The sequence below is a fragment of the Narcine bancroftii genome, chromosome 3 (genome assembly GCF_036971445.1).
Source record: "Narcine bancroftii isolate sNarBan1 chromosome 3, sNarBan1.hap1, whole genome shotgun sequence".
Classification (NCBI taxonomy): domain Eukaryota; kingdom Metazoa; phylum Chordata; class Chondrichthyes; order Torpediniformes; family Narcinidae; genus Narcine; species Narcine bancroftii.
In genome coordinates, this window is record NC_091471.1 from 322,087,649 (window position 1) to 322,108,571 (window position 20,923).

General features: G+C 46.2%; 1 protein-coding gene across 1 annotated transcript in view; it reads right to left on the reverse strand.

Annotated features, from left to right (window-relative positions):
* The window catches only part of LOC138759091 (pyruvate carboxylase, mitochondrial-like), a 403,275-nt gene that overhangs the window by 266,024 nt on the left and 116,328 nt on the right, over nt 1-20,923 (reverse strand). The window contains exon 9 of the mRNA XM_069928989.1: nt 13,286-13,468. Coding sequence (XP_069785090.1) covers nt 13,286-13,468 — 183 coding nt within the window. The remainder of the gene's footprint in view (nt 1-13,285; nt 13,469-20,923) is intronic.

Consider the following 20,923-nt stretch of genomic DNA (forward strand, 5'->3'; position numbering starts at 1 on the left):
CCTCACCCGGACTGGAGGGCATGAGTTACATGCCGGCGTTGGGGCAGGCTGGGTGTTTATTCCCTGGAGTGGAGGTGGCCGAGGGGGAGACCTCATCGATGTTTATAACATTGATAAAGGGACAGCTCTTCTTCCCAGAGTCAGTGATTCCAGATCTGAAGGGCATAGGTTGAAGGTGAGAGGGGAGAGGTTTAAGACTCTTTCGCTCAGAGGATGGTCTGTATCTGGGACAAGCAGCCAGAGAAAGCAGGCACAGGTACGGTGTTCAGAAGGCATTTTGCCAATGAGGAAGGAGAGAAGGAGATGGGGCAAACTCAGGCAAATGTACCAGCCCAGAATGTCAACTTGGTCATCACAGAGGAGTGGGGCCAAAGGGCCTGTTTGGGGTCCTGTGTGATGCTATCATTTCTATCTTGGACATCCATCCCGAAGATCTGGTTTCCGCTGATGAAGCCAGTGTTCACCCCTCATCCCTAATTGAATGTCTGGAGATTGTGCCGTGCTTAGAATGCCTGCTCGCTGGCGTTAATCAGGGTTTAATCTCGACCAATGATATTCAACCTTTTCTTTCCCACTCACACTCCACCTTTAGTAATCCCCTGTGGTTAGTAAGGGATTGCTTAAGGCGGTGTGTGAGTGGGGGAAAAAAGATTGAGAACCACTGCTACAATCCATCCAAACATTCTATTCACACTGGTCCCACCAACCTGTGTTTGGCCCCATCTCCCTATCCATGTATCAATCCAATTATTTTCCTAAACGTTGCAATAGTCCCTGCCTCATCCCTTCCTCCAGCAGCCCATTCCACACACCCACCACTCTCTATGTAAAACTGTTATGCCTTGTAAATCTCACCCTTTCCACAGCCCCCCCCCCCGCTCACCTTAAACTCGATCTCTAGATATTGATTCCTCGATACTGGGCAGAAGATTCTGTGTGCTCACCCAGGATGGATTTGAGGAACTTAAAAGGAAAATTCAATATGTTAGATCATGGGGGCATGGGATCAGGGTGGGTGGGTGGGTGAGTGAGAATGCTGAGAGACAATGGTAACCAGAGGATAAATGGGCCAAGGATACCAAGCGACAGGGGTACTTGGAGTCAGTATTGAGATTAGCATAGAACAGCATAGTACAGGCCGCTCAGCCCACGATGTTATGCCGACCCATGTAAACCTACATAACAATCTAACCCTTCCCTCCCTCCACACCCACAATCCTCTCATTTTCTACCTCCATGTGCCTGTCTGTAAGTGTTTTTTAAATGCAGAGATTGTTCCAGTCTCCACCACCACCCCTGGCAATACATTCCAGGCCCCCTAAACTTTCCTCCCCTCACCTTACACTGGTGTCTGTTTGTGTCGCCCAGGGATAAAGGTGTCGGCTGTCTACTCCATCTTCTTCTTTCTTTGGCTTGGCTTCGCGGACGAAGATTTATGGAGGGGGTAAAAAAGTCCACGTCAGCTGCAGGCTCGTTTGTGGCTGACCAGTCCGATGCGGGACAGGCAGACACGATTGCAGCGGTTGCAAGGGAAAATTGGTTGGTTGGGGTTGGGTGTTGGGTTTTTCCTCCTTTGCCTTTTGTCAGTGAGGTGGGCTCTGCGGTCTTCTTCAAAGGAGGCTGCTGCCCGCCAAACTGTGAGGCGCCAAGATGCACGGTTTGAGGCGTTATCAGCCCACTGGCGGTGGTCAATGTGGCAGGCACCAAGAGATTTCTTTAGGCAGTCCTTGTACCTTTTCTTTGGTGCACCTCTGTCACGGTGGCCAGTGGAGAGCTCGCCATATAATACGATCTTGGGAAGGCGATGGTCCTCCATTCTGGAGACGTGACCCATCCAGCGCAGCTGGATCTTCAGCAGCGTGGACTCGATGCTGTCGACCTCTGCCATCTCGAGTACCTCGACGTTAGGGGTGTGAGCGCTCCAATGGATGTTGAGGATGGAGCGGAGACAACGCTGGTGGAAGCGTTCTAGGAGCCGTAGGTGGTGCCGGTAGAGGACCCACGATTCGGAGCCGAACAGGAGTGTGGGTATGACAACGGCTCTGTATACGCTCATCTTTGTGAGGTTTTTCAGTTGGTTGTTTTTCCAGACTCTTTTGTGTAGTCTTCCAAAGGCGCTATTTGCCTTGGCGAGTCTGTTGTCTATCTCATTGTCGATCCTTGCATCTGATGAAATGGTGCAGCCGAGATAGGTAAACTGGTTGACCGTTTTGAGTTTTGTGTGCCCGATGGAGATGTGGGGGGGCTGGTAGTCATGGTGGGGAGCTGGCTGATGGAGGACCTCAGTTTTCTTCAGGCTGACTTCCAGGCCAAACATTTTGGCAGTTTCCGCAAAGCAGGACGTCAAGCGCTGAAGAGCTGGCTCTGAATGGGCAACTAAAGCGGCATCATCTGCAAAGAGTAGTTCACGGACAAGTTTCTCTTGTGTCTTGGTGTGAGCTTGCAGGCGCCTCAGATTGAAGAGACTGCCATCCGTGCGGTACCGGATGTAAACAGCGTCTTCATTGTTGGGGTCTTTCATGGCTTGGTTCAGCATCATGCTGAAGAAGATTGAAAAGAGGGTTGGTGCGAGAACACAGCCTTGCTTCACGCCATTGTTAATGGAGAAGGGTTCAGAGAGCTCATTGCTGTATCTGACCCGACCTTGTTGGTTTTCGTGCAGTTGGATAATCATGTTGAGGAACTTTGGGGGACATCCGATGCGCTCTAGTATTTGCCAAAGCCCTTTCCTGCTCACGGTGTCGAAGGCTTTGGTGAGGTCAACAAAGGTGATGTAGAGTCCTTTGTTTTGTTCTCTGCACTTTTCTTGGAGCTGTCTGAGGGCAAAGACCATGTCAGTGGTTCCTCTGTTTGCGCGAAAGCCGCACTGTGATTCTGGGAGAATATTCTCAGCGACACTAGGTATTATTCTATTTAGTAGAATCCTAGCGAAGATTTTGCCTGCAATGGAGAGCAACGTGATTCCCCTGTAGTTTGAGCAGTCTGATTTCTCGCCTTTGTTTTTGTACAGGGTGATGATGGTGGCATCACGAAGATCCTGAGGCAGTTTACCTTGGTCCCAACAAAGCTTGAAAAACTCATGCAGTTTGGCATGCAGAGTTTTGCCGCCAGCCTTCCAGACTTCTGGGGGGATTCCATCCATACCTGCTGCTTTGCCACTTTTCAGTTGTTCGATTGCCTTATATGTCTCATCCAGGGTGGGAACCTCATCCAGCTCTAGCCTTAGGGGCTGTTGAGGGAGCTGGAGCAGGGCGGAATCTTGGACTGAGCGGTTGGTACTGAAAAGAGATTGGAAGTGTTCTGACCATCGGTTGAGGATGGAGATCTTGTCGCTGAGGAGGACTTTGCCGTCTGAGCTGCGCAGCGGGCTTTGGACTTGGGGTGAGGGGCCGTACACAGCCTTTAGAGCCTCGTAGAAACCCCTGAAGTCGCCAATGTCCGCGCTGAGCTGTGTTCGTTTGGCGAGGCTAGTCCACCACTCATTTTGGATCTCCCGGATCTCCATCTAAGCCACTCATAATCTCTATTAAGTCACCTCTCTACCTTCGTCACTCCATAGAGAAAATCCCCAGCTCTATCAACCTTGCCTCATATGACATGTTCTCCAATCCAGGCAACACTCTGGTAAAAGAGAGGAGTAAAACACGCAAGTCTGCAGATGCCGTGGTTGAAGTAAAAACACAATGCTGGAGAAAGTCAGCAGGTTACACAGTGAACTTTATGAAGCAAAGATAAAGATTCGTAACCAACATTTCAGGCTTAAGCTGTTCATCAAGGTATCATCGTGGAAGAAAAATAGAGATTATGGGGTAGGGAGGGTTCAGTATTTTTTAAGGAAAATATGGGTTGGCACAACAAGGGCTGAAGGGCTTGTACTGTGTTCTATGTTCGCAGTTTGACCTGCTGAGTTTCTCCAACATTGTGTTTGAACATTCTGGTATTTCTCCACTGCACCCTCTCCATATCTTCCTCATCTTTCCTGTAATGAGGTCACCACAATATTCCAAGTGTGGTCTCATCAGAGATCTATGGAGCTACAACATTTCCTCATTGCTCCGGAACTCAATTCCCAGCTAATGATCCTCCTGAACCACCCAAAGTAGTTAAGAGTTTGAGCAGAATTTGGGCACCAAGGGCCTCTTCCATTATTGGTTGTGGTTCAGTGTTTACAGTAAATCCATCCTGGCCCTTTGGTGTGTGATATTTCTTGAATTGTTCAGTCTTTCAGAACAGAACAACTTCACAGGTGTAAATTAACATCACACAACAGCAGGGGTCACTTCATGAGATTGTCAATTAGGCCACTAATTAAAATAAAGTGGCACATCTCACAACACATAATGAGACGCCAACCTATCCAATTTTAAACATGCCTTTGCTCTAGATCAGTGGTTTTCATACTTTTTCTTTCCACTCACACACCAACTTAAGTATTCTCTATGACATCCATGCTGTGATTAGCTGGAGATTACTTAAGATGGTGTGTGGGTAAAAAAAAAGGTTTGAAACCACTGTTTTAATCATCCCTAATTGACTCATTATGTGTGGATTTCAGAAAGAACTGTTTTAATCATTTCTAATTGACTCATTATGTGTGGATTTCAGAACTCCAAAGGAAAATATTTCAGTTACAATTGTAGCAGCGGTTCTCAACCTTCCCTTCCCTCACACCCCACCTTAAGCAATCCCTTACTAACCACAGGGGATTACTAAAGGTGGGGTGTGAGAGGCATCACACAGGACCCCAAACAGGCCCTTTGGCCCCACTCCTCTGTGATGACCAAGTTGACATTCTGGGCTGGTACATTTGCCTGAGTTTGCCCCATCTCCTTCTCTCCTTCCTCATTGGCAAAAATGCCTTCCGAACACCGTACCTGTGCCTGCTTTCTCTGGCTGCTTGTCCCAGATACAGACCATCCTCTGAGCGAAAGAGTCTTAAACCTCTCCCCTCTCACCTTCAACCTTATGCCCTTCAGATCTGGAATCACTGACTCTGGGAAGAAGAGCTGTCCCTTTATCAATGTTATAAACATCGATGAGGTCTCCCCCTCGGCCACCTCCACTCCAGGGAATAAACACCCAGCCTGCCCCAACGCCGGCATGTAACTCATGCCATCCAGTCCGGGTGAGGGTGCAGAAAGGATTCACCAGAATCAGGGGCTGAAGGCCTGTAATGGGCCTGGTTAGAGGCACGGTTCGCTACTACAGTGCTAGTGACCCGGGTTTGAATCCGGCGCTGTCCGTGAGGAGTTTATATATTCTACCTGTGTCTGCGTGAGTTTCCTCCAACTCCAAAACGTATTGGGGTTTGTAGGTTAACTGAGGTATTTGGGCAGCAGGGGCTCCTGGACTGGAAGGGCCTGTTACTGTGCTGTTTGCTTGATTTTACATAAACTCTTGCAAACGCCCTGTAATTGTATAATTTCCATTATAAATCAGAAAGGACTTCCCTCCTCCAACCAAAAAGAAAAACGTGTGTGTCTCTGTGTAATCTCGTGCTCTGTGGGGATATTCAGAGTACAGATGGAGACTTCATTGTTTCCTGTGTATCAACAGCCTTCATCCCATGGGTGAGCATTGTGATTTCATAGCCCAGAGAATGAACAACTGCGGATGAAGCACACAACCACATTGCCATCTCATTCTTCAAGTAACATACACGTCTCAATGGAAAAAGTAATTTCAGGAGGATAAAACAGCCACTAACTGATGGTTGCAGTTGTAATGCAAGGGCAGCAGGAAGGTATAAACTGTTGTGAGAATCACTTCCCTGTAAACCAAGGCAGAGACCAGGAGCTCCCAAATGGAAAACCCTTCAACATGGCACAGAGGTACCGGCCAAAAGTATTTCTGGAAAGGGATCTTGGATGTGGAAGAAGAAAATTGATTCAGATCACATCACAAACTGTTTTTTTTATACATACAGTGTGGTTACAGGCCTGTTCAGCCCACAAGCGTGTGCCACCCAAATACCCCAATTAACCTTCATTTTGAAGGGTGGCAAGAAACCGAAGCATCCGGAGGAAACTCACAGATATGAGTTGGTTGCTGGCACTATGACAGTGTTGCACTAACTGCGACACTAAACAGAAATTTTTAAATTTTATTTTAAATATTAAATTTTGACAGACAGCATGGTGACAGACCCTTTTGGCCCACGAGCCTGTGCCGCCCAATTACACCCGATTGACCTACAACCCCCGGAATGTTTTGAAGGGTGGGAGGAAACCTGAGCACAGACAGGGGGAGAACGTACAAACCCGGTCCCGATCGCTGGCACTGTAACAGTGTTGCGCTAATGACGACACTAACCATGCTGTTCCCAAATGTAATATTACATAAAATTAGCATTGCTGGGCATCCATTAGATTCAGAAAAAGAGAAGCAAAGAGGGTCCCTTTAGAGTTACTGAGTGCCTGTGGATTTGCCTCCAGTGTTTCCACAGCCTCTGCAGGTGCATAGACTCCTGTTTTCATCCATCAGTTTACCCGAGCTCCAGATCCAAATCTCTGACACGATCAGGAAGCCTATTGCACCTGAGGCCCTTCGGGAGCCCTCCTTGTTTCAGTGCCCTCTCCAATCCCAGCTCCGATAGCTGGTTTTCAATGATTCACAAGCTCTGGGTTCTGCAATTCAAGAGTGCTCCAGCGCACTGGGACATCCTCGCAGTCAGAGAGCCAGACAATGTGTGGACAGGCTCATCCCCCTGCATGCCCAGCCTGAGAGCAGTGTGCTGTACCACAAACCCCCAGGAAGCAGCTGGAGTCTTAAAGCCAGGTGATAACCACCAGAAGAACCCAGAGACTCAGTTTCGCATCTGCCATGCCATGTGTGAGGAGATCGTACATTCTCCCTCCTCATCCACCCCCTCGTGTTCTCTGTTCCCTCCCCCTCTGTGGATGCTGAGCATCCCACGGCATCCTGGGCTTGGCCTATGCTGATCAATCTCATCTCCTCCTGAAGTGGGATCTGGGAAGTAGACTTCCTTTTATTTCCCCAACTCTTTCCCCAACCCCCACCCCCAGGAATGTGTCATAGAACATAGAAATCCACAGCACAGTGGATTTGGCCCATAGTGTTGTGTCGACCCAATAACCAACTCAACAACTGGAATTCCCCTACTGCAAAACCCTCCATTTTTCTCAGGTCCATGTACCAATCAAATGGTCTCTATTGTACCTGCCTCCACCACCATTTCTGCCACCCACTGCTCTCTATCTGAAGAACGTACCTCTTACACCCCCCTGAATCCAAACCATCCTAAAACTATACCCCTCTTGTTGGCCATTGCAGCTCGAAGGAAAAAGTATCTTGCCTATCAATGCTTATCTTGCTGATCAATGCCTATCATCATCTTGTTCACCTCTATCACCTCACTCTTCGTTGCTCCAAGGAAAAAAGACCAAGTTCACTCAGCCTATCCTCATAAGACAGGATTTCCAATCCAGGCAGAACACCCTCTTTAACAGCATCCACATCCTTCCTGTAGTAAGATGACCAGAACTGAACACAATATGTGTTCACCATTGTTGCCTACCTCACTGGGACAAGTCAGGGTGGGAGAAGAAGGACAGGGGTGAGGAGGGGATGGGTGAACCAGGGAGAGGTTAGAGGCAAACACAACCTGCTCAGCCTCTCCCTGTCTCTCAGACAGAAACGTGTAAATAGACAGTGGGCAGATTCGAATCCGGGTCACTGGTGCTGTAATAGTGTCATGCTAAAGCGTTACACTTAAACTTGCTGATAACTCTGCAAGGTCTCGGCTCAAAGAAGATCTGAATTAAAAACAGAAATGCTGGAGGAACTCAGCCAGTCATACAGGATCCATAAAGATATATTACCAACATTTCGGTCCTGAACTCTTCTTCAAATAAAAAGGAGGCAGGTGACTGAATTGAAAGGCAGGGGGATGAGTACTGACCAACAAACTTAAGGTGTTAATTAGATATGGAGAGGAGGGAGAGGAGAGGTGAGTTGATTGGGGAAGGAGGGTAGGTCTGTGAGGGAAGAGTTAGGAGAAAAGGAGACAGAAGGAAAAGGGAAGAGCTAGAAGAAAGGGGACATATGGCTAGATGAAAGGGGGGGGAGGGGGGTGGGGGGGTGAGGGTCGAACAGAAACCAGAGAAGCTGCTGTTATGCCATCCAGCTGGAGGCTGCCCAGACGGAAGATGAGGTGTCTTTTTTTTTAATTTAGACATGCAGTACAGTAACAAACCCACGAATCAATGCCGCCCAATTACACCCAATTAATCTATTCATTTCGAATGGCAGGAGGAAACCAGAGCCACCAGGGAAATCCCACACAGACATGGGAAGAATCTTCACAGTCCTTACTGACAGCGCTGGATCTGAAACACGGTCCCGATCACTGGCGCTGTAACAGCACAGCGCTAACCACTCCCTGACTGCCAATTCTCCAATTTGCATTCTCAATCTGGCAGTCCATGAGACCATGTCGGCGTGAGAATAGGGGGAAATTGAAATGGGTGGCCTCTTGGAGATCCAAGCAATTGTACAGACAGATTTGAACTTCTGCGCTGCATCGTTTCCAGTGTATGGTTGCAATTCTCCAAATAAACCACAATGCTGGTCCAACATAAAAACCCATCACATCTACCGTGGCCCAGATGTTAAACCTCATCTATGGCCAAATCTTCCTCCAAGTGTTAGATCACGAAATGACATCCAGAGCAAATCCATGACGTTAACCGTCAATCTTTTTCAGGCATCTCATGATTAATCCATTAATCTGAAGGCAGTCATTTATGTCTTATCAGACACTGACAGCTGGGTGATCATCACCCACAGGTAACGGTGCCTGGAAAGCTCTCAACAGACAAAAGATTAATTGGAAAAGTTCTGGTTGACTTGGAAACTCCTTTGCTTACGTTAAATCCTTGTTAGCTCCTCGAGGCTTCCTGCTCCTCCTGTCTGCCTTCATTTTGAGAGGAATGTGATGTCGAGGGCTTGGTCAGTCTGAACTTTTGAGTATTGTGAGCAGTTTTGGACAATCTAACCCTTTCCTGCCACACCCATAACCCTCAATTTTTCTCACTGCCATCACAACATCAGAAACAGGATCAAGAGTCGGCCATTCAGTCCATCAAGTCTGCTACACAAGTCAATGTGACAGCTGATCAAATGACAGGCTCGTCTCCACCCACCTGCCTTTCCCCCATATCCCTTAATTCCCTGAATATGTAAAAATTTAACCAACCTTGTCTTTAAATATATTTACTGAGGTAGTAGCCTCCACTGCTTCAATGGGAAGCAAATTCCATAGATTCCCCACCCTCTGGGAAAAGCAGTTCCTCCTCACCTCCGTCCTAAATCTACTGCCCTGAATCTTGAGGATATGTCCCCCAGTTCGGGTCTCACCTACTGGTGGAAACAACATGCCTGTACCTTTCATAATTTTTATACATTTTGAGAAAATCACCTCTTATTATTCTGAATTCTTTGTAAGAGTCTTTTAAATGTCCACAGCCTCCACCCCAGGAAATGTATTCCAGGCACCCACCACTCTCTGTGAAAAAGCCTTACCCCAGACATCTCCCCTAAACTTTCCTCCCTTCACCTTCTTCAGATGTTTGCTACTCTCGTCCGGGGAAAAAGGCGCTGGCTGTCCACCCTGTCTATAGACATCCATGAAGTCACATCTCATCCTTTGTCACTCCAAATAGAAAAGCTCGAGCTCTGTCAACCTTACTTCAGGCCTGAAACTTGGTTATTCTTTACTTCCTATGAATGCTGCAAGACCTGCTGAGTTTCTCCAGCACTTTTGTGTATTATATTTCATAAGGTGTATTCTCTAATCCAGGCAACATCCTGGTAAACCTCCTTTGTACCCTCTCAATAGCTTCCACATCCTTCCCGTGATCAGGAAGGGGTGGTGCAATTTAGCTTGCAATAGAGTGGAATTTGCTGTCAAGTGGAGTGGGGGGGCAGACTGAGGAACGTTAACAGATACAGACCCGCCAGTCTAGGCTGCTAACGTCTGGAGGATGTTCTGTAGATAAAGTTCACATTCACTATCATTTGACTGGACAGATACAACCAGACAAAACTGTGTGTCTCTGGACCACAGGGGTTAAAAATACACACACTCACACACAATCATGCACACACTCACACAATCATATATGTGCTCACAGACATGAGCACACACTCTCACACAAGCATACACTTGCATACACACAAGCATACACTTGCTCACAGACATACTCACATACACAATACACACACATAATAGACACAATACACTTTCACACACAATCTTACACATGCTCACAGAAACACTCACATGCACAATGCACACACAATCACACACGTGCAAACACTCACATGCATACACACACAATACATACTATAATAATCACATACATAGATATAATTTTAAATAAATATACTGTATGTAAATATTTTGGGATGATTTACTCGGTTACATGACACCATTTATCAATCTCTCAGTCTGAGGGAAGAAGCTATTCCCCAGCCAGGCAGCCCTGATTTTGATGTTCCTGTACCTCCTTCCTGATGGTAGTGAGTCAGAAATCCTATGAGCTGGATGGAAAGGAGCCACTATAATTCTTTGAGCCTAATATAGATAACGCTCCTGGTGAATGTGGTCAGTAGAGGAAAGGGAGACCCCCAAGATCCTCTCGGCCATTTTGATGACCCTTTGCATTGATATCTGGTCCAATGCTTTGCAACTAATGACTCCCACAATGATGCACCCAGATGGGACACTCTCAGTGGGTGCTCCTATAGAATGTTGTCACAATGGGAGCCGGTAGCCTTGCCCGCCTCAACCTCCTGAGGAAGTGCAGGCAGCGGGCGCACGAGCACACACTGATACACATTCGCGTACGTCCCAAACACATCTGCCAAAATGCTGTACACACAATAAATGAGTGAAACACAAAGGTCTGTGATTGTAGTCAAACCACGTGGAAATGCTGGAGGAACTCGAGGTCTTTTCAGTGTTCATAAAAAAGCAAAGATATAACTGCAGACTGCAGTGACAAAATGAGAGTTGGGTACTCTCGAAATCCTGGCCAGAGTGTTAGCATCAACTGCCTCTGAAGATTACCTGTGCAGCCCATCAGGCCCACACTAACATGTAGTTTGCACAGTTCATTACTTTTAAAATAAAAGCAGTCAGGTTGGAATTGAACACACATGTCATTGAAACAGCAGGACTCTGGTTTAATACACAACTGCATCTCCCACATGCTTCAAGGCATCATTTGACCAATGCGTTAAGTGCCAACATTAACTGTGAAGATAAAACCTCTCAGCCATCTTACAGGAGACATCAAACATGCGTGTAAACTTTTCACTGTATTTGACATGGCCTAATTCATCAACGAAGGGGACGCGACTCAACGGAGAATTACGGATTGGCGGGGCGGTGGCCCAGGGCTCGAGGACAACCTGGTTCCGTTTCAGTTTAAGCGAGACGATTAGCATAGCGGTCAGCGCGGCAGAATTACAGCACCCACCCCCTGTCTCTGAGGAGTTCACTAGTTCTCCCACGCAGGTCAAAGGGAGAAGGTACCAACGCCATCCAGACAGTACCGGATTCAAACCCAGGTCGCTGGCGCTGTAATAGCGTTACACTAACCCCTATCCTAATTGCATTGACCCCACCCCACACACCCAGCAATGGCCAAGGTAGAACATAAAGTGCTGGATGCTCAAAACCCTGACATCATCCTATTTTGCCCCCGCCAACTCCTCCAATATTATCGCCAAAACCATTGGAAACTTAGCCACCCTCATTAAACCCCACATCAAATCCACCTTCAAGTTTGACAAAAAGTTAATGCAGTAGTAAGTTAGTTTTTTCCAGCTCCACACTTGCCAAATCAAATCATTCCTGCCACTGAAAGACCTGGAGAAAATGATCCACGCCCTAATTTTCTCCCATTTAGACCACTCCAACAACACTCTTTACAAGGGATTTAGTCAGTCGTCATTATCCTGTCTGCAACTGGTTCAGAATACGACTGCCAGGCTCCTGATAGGAGCCAAGAAGAGGGACAATATCACCCCTATTCTCACCTCCCTTCAATGGCTGCCAGTACAACTCAGGATAGATTTTAAAGTTCTCCAGTTTGTTTACAAAGCCATCAATGGACTAGTCCCCTCCTACATCACTGATCTCCTAACGCCCTATTCCCTCAGATCAGCCAATTTAAGTGCTTGGTTGTTCCGCGTCGCTTCAAACTGTGGAACAACATTTCCCCCCTCCATCAAATCATCCCCTTCCTTTAACTCTTTCAAATCCAGGCCGAAGTTGTAATTTTACAGAGATTGTCGATTATTTTGAAGTGATTATTGATTGTTACCACATGGTATGTACAATTCTGAACCTCGGGGACCCATTTTATATTTCACTTAAGTTAAGATGCAATTTATGATCGGTACAATGTGAGTTGTTTTAAATGTGCTAAATGAATAAACTAAACTAAATCTACAGCTTATACCAGGCCCTTCAGTCCACAGTGTTGCGCCAATCTCAATACCTATTTTAATGACAGACCAGAATTTCCCTCCATTTTTCTCAACTCCACGTACTGATCTAATGGTCTCTTAAAAGACCCTATTGTCCCTGCCTCCACCACTGTTGCTGGCACCCACCACAATCTGTGTGAAGAAAGTACATCTTACACCCTCCTGTTCTTACTCCCAATCACCTTAAAACTAAGTCCCTTCGTGTTGGCCATTTCAGCTCCGGGGGAAAAGCTTCTGGCCGTCCACACAATCAATGCCTCTCATTATCTTGTAACCTTTATCAGCTAATCTTTCACCCTCCGTCACGCCAAGGAGAAAAGACTCAAATATGCTCAATCTGTACCCATCCAGTTCTCCAATCCAGTTACAACTCCCCATGAGGCCTGTTCTCCAATCCAGTTACAAGTCTCCATCAGGCCTGTTCCCAATCCAGTTACAACACCCCATCAAGCCTCTTCTCTAATCCATTTACAACTCTCTATCAGGCCCATTCTCCAATGCAGTTACAACTCCCCATAAGGCTCGTTCTTCAATTCAGTTACAACACCTCCTTCAAATACAAATGTTGCTCCCCTTCACCACCAAGCAGTTTTAAATCCTTGACCAATTTGTAGAGTTGCACATCAGGAATGGGTCTAGACTGTCGGGGACTGCCGGAGGTGGCAGGGACTTTCCTTGTAATATTCTGGCAGCAAACTGACCTCTCCGTCAACACAGGTTCTGTTGGAGCCAAGCTTGGGGTGGCAGGGGTGGGGGCTAAACTTACCTTGACTCCTCGTATCCTGAATTCAGCGAGGGCCCGATTCAGCTTGGAGGCTGCGGTAGGATGATCCTTCCCGTGGGCAATCACCTTAACCAGCAACGAGTCGTAATGGGGTGAGATGACTGCTCCCTGGAAAGCTGAGGCAATGTCTAGCCGGATTCCCATTCCTTCTCCGCTGCGGAAAACCTGGCAGAGCATGGAGGGGGGTGGGGGGGGTGGGGAAGGAAAAACCCAGATTTGAAATTGATTCAGCAATTTGATACATGGACCAAGGCGGCTTGAAGGGATTGTTTTGCCTTCCCATCACCAACCCTCCCCATTCTCACCCCTATTGACCCATCCCCCCCCCCCCCCATGCCCTCAGGTGTTTGATCTTCCTGCCCTGGGAAAAAGGCAATGGCTTCCACCTCATCTTTGCCTTTCAAAATCTGTACATCTCTATTAAGTCACCTCTCACCCTTCTTTTCTCCAAAGAGAAAAACATTACCTCTGCTAAACACATAAGATGTGTTTCCCAGTCCAGGCAACATCCTGGTAAATCTCCTCTGCACCTTCTCCACATCCTTTTCATAAGGAGACCACCAGAACTGAATACAATACTCTGTGTGTGATCTCACCAGAGATTTGTAGAGTTGCAACATGACCTTTCAAACTCTGATTAATGATTAATGAAGCCCAGCATCCCAACAGCATCCTATAGGACTTCTTAATTATCCTATCAATCTGTGCAGTGACCTTGAGAGATGTATGGATTTGGACCCCAAGGTTCCTCTGTTCCTCCACTCTGTTAAGTAACCGACCATCAATCCTGTACTCAGCCTTCTGGTTTGTCCTTCCAAAATGCATCACCTCACACTTATCCAGATTGAATTCCATCTGCCACTTTTCTGCCCAACTCTGCATCCTATCTATATCCTTTTATAATCTACAACCTCCAGCTTCTTCCACAACAACTCCTCCAACTTTCATGTCTTCCGCAAACTCACTCACCATCTTTCTGCTTCTTTATCTCGGTCATTTATAAAAATCACAAATATCCAGGGTCCCAGATTAGATTGAACTGAAAGGAATTGAATTGAATTGAGACCAGAGAATGGCGGAACTCTGAAGGGGTCATCCACTGCATTTGGTCTCCTCTGCTTCGGGGAGACCAGACACAAACTGGTAGACCGCTTCGTTGACCCCCTCAGCTCTCTCCGCTGCAATAGCATGGATCTGCCAGTGGCCACCCATTTCAATTCCACATCCCGATATATCTGTCCATGGCCTCCTGCACTGTCAAACCAAGGCCAGCTGCAAATTGGGTGAAGAACACCTAATATGCCATCTGGGCATTCCCATCAGACAGTATTCCATTGACCTCCAGTTAACACCCTCCACGGAGTTTCTCTCCTTCCCCATCTCTCTGTCACCTATCCCCTTCCTTCTTCATATCACAGAGCACCTCCCTCAGCCCTCTGCCCCCTCCCTCATTGCCTCACATCTCACACCCTCCCCTCCACCTGTGTCCATCCATTAATCACTGTCTTCCTAACCCCACCTTTTTATTCGGGGGTCTGCAATGGAAGGGAGGATGGTGCCTGCAATGGACCTGGGTGGGGGGCTGGTACTTCCGCAGACTTCTGCGTTCTGGGGTGGCCTTGTGATCCCAAGCCAGGAGTCCAGGGTTCTGTACGAGACTTACGTCAGGGACCCAGAAATTTACAGATTCCTTCCTGAAGTTTGTGGGAGTTTGCCCTCAAGATTTGGGGGTGGGGAGTCACGTGATGGAGTAGTGGCCGGACGGTGAACTCCAGCCCTCTCCAGAAAAGTCTGGAAAAACAAAGGAAAACACAAAGGCACAGAAATATAAGTTACAGAAAAGTGAGTATAAAGGTGGAAAGAAGATGGCGACAAAAAAAGAAAAATCGAAAGCAACGGTAAGAAGAGAGGAAGAGAAGACAAAGGAGGAAAAAGGTGAAGGCCTTACCTGTCCGAAGAGGCCTGCTGCGGAGAGAGAAACCCGCTCCCTCAGGTCGGTAAATAATGGACTACAAAAATGGCTCGCAGAGCCGAGTAAAAGTGCGCAACCGCGCATGCGCGATTCTTCGCGCATGCGCGATGCGAATGAAAAAAAACACACCGACGGGAGGGGGACCAGCTGGGGAGTCGATCTCCACAGCCGGCAACGACAGCTGCAGAACACCTGCAGCAAGAAGAGACCACAGAAGACAATAGAAACAAGAAAGAAGAGGAGGAAAGGGCACCAAAGAAACAACAGATGGTCAACCCAGAGGAAGAAGAAGAGGAAGAGGAAGAGTACAGTGAAATAGAAGAAGAAAAGAAAGGCAAGATAAAGGATATACTTTCTCTTATTAAAGGATACATGGAGTCATTTAAAGAATGGCAAACACAGGAATTTAATGATTTAAGAAAAAGAATAAACAACACAGAAGAGAAAATAAATAAAATGGAGATGACCTTAACAGAAATGGGAAAGAAAATGGACAAGATGGAAGAGCGGGCAGTAGCAGCAGAAATGGAGGTAGAAGACTTAAAAAAGAAATTGGAGGAATCTAATAAAAAAACTAAAGAGACACAAGAACTACTAGCTCAAAAAATAGATACAATGGAAAACCATAACAGAAGAAATAACATAAAGATAGTGGGCCTTAAGGAAGATGAAGAAGGCAAGAATATGAGGGAGTTTATAAAAGAGTGGATCCCTAAGACCCTAGGATGTCCAGAACTACAGCAAGAAATGGAAATAGAAAGGGCACATAGAGTATTGGCCTCTAAACCACAACCACAACAAAAACCAAGATCTATTGTAGTAAAATTCCTAAGATATACTACAAGAGAAAAGGTACTGGAGAAGACAATGGAAAAAGTAAGAGAGGGCAACAAACCACTGGAGTATAAAGGGCAAAAAATCTTCATTTATCCAGATATAAGTTTTGAACTCCTAAAGAAGAGAAAAGAGTTCAATACAGCAAAGGCGATTTTATGGAAGAAAGGGTATAAATTTATACTAAAGCATCCAGCGGTATTGAAAATATTTATTCCAGGACAACAAAACAGACTATTCTCGGATCCAGAAGAAGCACGAAAATTTGCAGAACAATTACAAAAATAGACTGAGGGAGGAAGATGGGTAATGAGAGTTAAAATGATCACGATTGATATGTATGTGGGTAAAGACAAAAATAGACTGAGGGATGAAGACGGGTAATGAGAGTAAAAATGATCACGATTGATATGTATGCGGGTAAAGAGGTATAAGAGTGAATAGAGACAATGTGCATACGTGAATGTATCTGTACTTAGAGGAAAATATAGATAGTATAGACAAGAATTAATAAGGGAAGGTAATGGAATAGAGAGAATAAGGAGGGAATTAAAAGAATGACCTTTGTGACATATGAAAAGTGAAATCTTTTCTGGGGGGGCTGGGTGGGGGAAAATAGCGGTCACTGCAAAATCAGTTGACGCTTGCGAGTGGATTCGCAAATCCAAATGGAGAGGGGAGATGTGGTTGTCCGACAAGGGATAAAGGACAACTCAGGAAGGGAAGGGGAGATTGGGGATAAATAAGATAGAAATAGGAGAATAAGGAAAATGTTGGATGTTGTAGGAATGTTGTCTTATAAAGAGTTGAAAATAAGAAAACAGAAATGGAAAAGGAGGAAAGGTAATGATGGAAAAACGGAAAGAGAAGATAAACAAAATATAAAAGGGCTACGCTGAACTATATGACTTTAAATATTAATGGAATACATAACCAAATTAAAAGGAAGAAACAACTAAATTTAAATGAATAAATGTATTCCATTAGAAAAAATAACATATAGGTTAAGAAATAATATTGAAATATTCGAACAAGTATGGGAGCCTTACATTAAATACAATAGCGAAAACCTACTGGGGACAAACATTACCTAAGTTGATGGAAGGAGAAGGAAAGAAAAGAATGGACTCAGTAGAATTTCTGGTGTATTTTTGTTGAATGACAACATTGTCTGACTGGCTTAATGCAACCTAGATTGTATACCTAAAATGGATGAGAGGGGTGGGTGGGGGGGTGGCTTGGGAGGAACGGGGGGGGGGAGAAAAAGTCACTGTATATGTGTGAAAAAGAAATAATGTATATCATGGCTAATGTGATTTATGGTGTGAAAAATAAAAAATTAAAAAAAAAAATAAAAAATTTGGGGGTGGATGGGGAGGGGGGGTGTGGAAGTAGATTTAGGACAGAAATGGGGAAGAACTGCTTCTCCCAGAGAGTTGTGAATTTGTGGAATTCTCTTCCAAGGAAGCAGTGAATGTATTTAAGACACACGTAGATTAAGGCAAAGCAGTTGAAATAAGGGGTATGGGGAACAGGTGTGAGCTGGAGCTGAGTCCACAGTCAGATCCACTGTGTGATGAGGAGAGCTGCCAACGCATTGAAGAACCTGACCCCCTCCCCAGTCACATTCTCTTCTCCCCCCCCTCTCATGAAGAAGGTACACCAGCTTATAAACACCAACGACACATTCAAGGAACGTTTCTTTCATGCTGTTATCGGGCTCTTAGATGGGCCTCTAACAGGGAAAGGAGGAAGTCTCTCTGTGACCTGTACTACTGTCACTAATCCACAACCTGTTTGCATTTATTTATTTATTTTGTTATCACATGACCTGCTGAGGAAGTTAAGTTAAACAGGAAAGTCCACAGATACTGGGGTTGAGAGCAGTACATACATGCACTGGTGAAACAACGGGTCGGTCACTCAGCATCCACTGGGAGTGAAAGGTGACTAACATTTCGGGCCTGGGCTCTTCATCAGGGTACGAGCAAAATGAAGGGGCAAGGTGAGGAGGAGAGGAGGGAGGAAGGGGCAGGGAAAGGAGCCATCTTTTTGAAGATCGGAGAGGTTATGACAATTTCTGACCGCTGCTCTCATCACGTCTCTCAGAACCAAGAAGGTGAGTGCATCAAAACTGACAATTACATGGTCCAGCCAGCACAAAGGTGCCAGAAATTCCAGAGGATAATGTGTTAGATGTGGAGGCTGGTAGGGTGGTAGGAGACGATGAGAGGGACTCCATGCTTGTTGCTTCTGGGACAAGGCAGAGGAGCGGGAAATGGAGGAGATGCGGGTGAAGCCTGAGTTGATGATGTGGAGGGGAAACCAAAAGTCTGCAGACACCGTGGTTAAAAAATAGCACAGTGCTGAGGAAACACAGCAGGTCAAACTGTGCACTTTATATAGCAAAGATAAAGATATATAATCAACATTTCAGGCTTGCGCTGTTCATCTGGTGGATGAGGGAGGGAGGGTACACCAGCAAACAGGGGGAGGGAGGATGGCTCTGTGAATGGAGAGGGAAGGGGATGGAGAGCTGGATGAAAGGAGACTGAGAGATGGGAAGGGAGGAACACCGGAGAAGTGGCTGGAGAGTGCCCAGATGGAAAATCAGGTGTTGTTCCTCCAATTTATCGGTGGTTTTGGTGGGATAGTGCACAAGCCCACGAGCAGACATGTTGGCACGGGAGTGGGGCTTGGAATTGAAATGGTTAGCCACTAGGAAGTCCCTGTCACTGATGCAGACAGAGCGAAGTCACTCAGCGAAGCGATCTACCAGTCTGCACCCAGACTCTCTGATGCAGAAAAGCCCACAAAGAGAGCACCGGATGCAGTAGGTAACTCCTTCAAATACACAAGTGAAACGTTGCTTTACTTGAAAGGCCTGTTTGGGGCCCCAGACTGTGGTGAGAGAGGAGATGTGAGTGCAAGTGTGGCATCCCCTACAGCACACATGTCAAACTCAGGGCCGTGGGCCAAATTTGGCCCGTGATATAATTATATTTGGCCCACAAGATCATATCAAATATGTATTAGAGCTGGCCCGCTGGCCGCCGCGCCAGTATAGTGCATGCACAGCTAATACTACAAATCCCAGAATCCTTTGCAAATGCGTTGGCGCCGGCCCGTCAGCCCGCTAATCGCCCCCACCTCTTCTCTTTACTTTCATTAGCATCTGCCACCTGTCGCCCAACTCACATGTAATAAACCCCTTACGAAAAATGGCCAAACGTAAGACAGAAAACAGGACCTTTCAAGACAGGTTGGAGGCAGACTATATGTTCATCATTTTAAAAGACAAACCTGTTTGTCATTGAAGCAAGTTGTTATTTTTTTGACTTGTTGGCTTGTGGAAAAAAAATACATTTAAAAGGAGCTGAAAGCTATAGAGAAATATTATTTATTGAATATTTTATTTCTCATTTGTTAATGCTTCTTCTGGAAAGAGTTTAACCAAAACTATTATTCAACATTTATTTTAATAAGAAAAAGTTTAACATTACAAATGTTGAAAGAAGAGAAAACATGCAGATGTTGTTGAAAATTTTCAATAAATATTTAGTTTGGCCCATGACTTAGTCCAAGTTTTTAATTTTGGCCCTCTGTGAATTTGAGTTTGACACCCCTGCCCTACAGCCATGGGGAAAGGTACGGGGGAGGAGGGGGGTGGGGATATTGGTGGGGTGAGATTATGTACGAGGGAGTCATGGAGGGAGCAGTCCCTACAGAAGGCAGTGAGAGGAGAAGAGGGGAAGATGTGTCCGGTAGTGGGATCATCTTGAAGGTGCCAGAAATTCCAGAGGATAATGTGTTAGATGTGGAGGCTGGTAGGGTGGTAGGAGACGATGAGAGGGACTCCATGCTTGTTGCTTCTGGGACAAGGCAGAGGAGCGGGAAATGGAGGAGATGCGGGTGAAGCCTGAGTTGATGATGTGGAGGGGAAACCACATACTTTGAAGAAGGGGGACATCTTGGATGACCTGGACTTGAACATCTCATCTTGGGGACAGATGCGGTGGTGACAGAGAAATTGAGAGGATAGAACTCTTGCAGGAGACAGGGTCTGAGGAGGTGTAGTCAAGGTAGTTGTGGGAGTTGGTAGGCTTGTAATATGTCAGTGGAAAGCTTGACTCCCAAGATGGAGATAGATCCAGGAAAAGGGAGAGTGTTGTAGGTGAGTTTGAGATTGGGGTGAAAGTCGGCAGCGAAGTGGATAAAGTCGATAAAACTATATCGGCAGCCCTGATATAGTCATCAATATACTGGAGGAAGAGTTGGGGGGGGTGTCTTGCCTTTGTAGGCTACAAACAGGCAGGCGTAGCTGGGACCCATGTGGGTACCCAGGGCTACTCTTGATTTGGAGGAAGTTGGATGAGTTCAAGAAGTTATTTAGAGTGAGGACATTTTACCAGGCAGAGGAGGATAGTGATAGAGGGTGACTGGTCTGGTCTCTAGTCCAGGAAAAAGCAAAGTACTTTCAGGCCCTCTGTGTGGCCGATGGAGGTAAAAGGGATTGGACATCCATTGTGATGATGGAGGTGGTCTGGTTCAGGGAATCGGAATTCATGGAGGAGATGGAGGACTTGTGAGGTATCGCGGATGTAGGTGGGGAGGGATTAGACCGGGGAGAAAAGAATAGAGTCATGGAAGATTAAACTAGTTTGGTGGGGCAGGAGCCAGCAGAAACATGGGTCTGCCTGGATGGTTGGGTTTATTTTCGCACAAAGATGGCACATACCTCCCAGAGGTGTGAACTAATCCAATGGCATATTTCAGTGAATGGATATCAGACCAGGTTTTAACACTGCTATGAA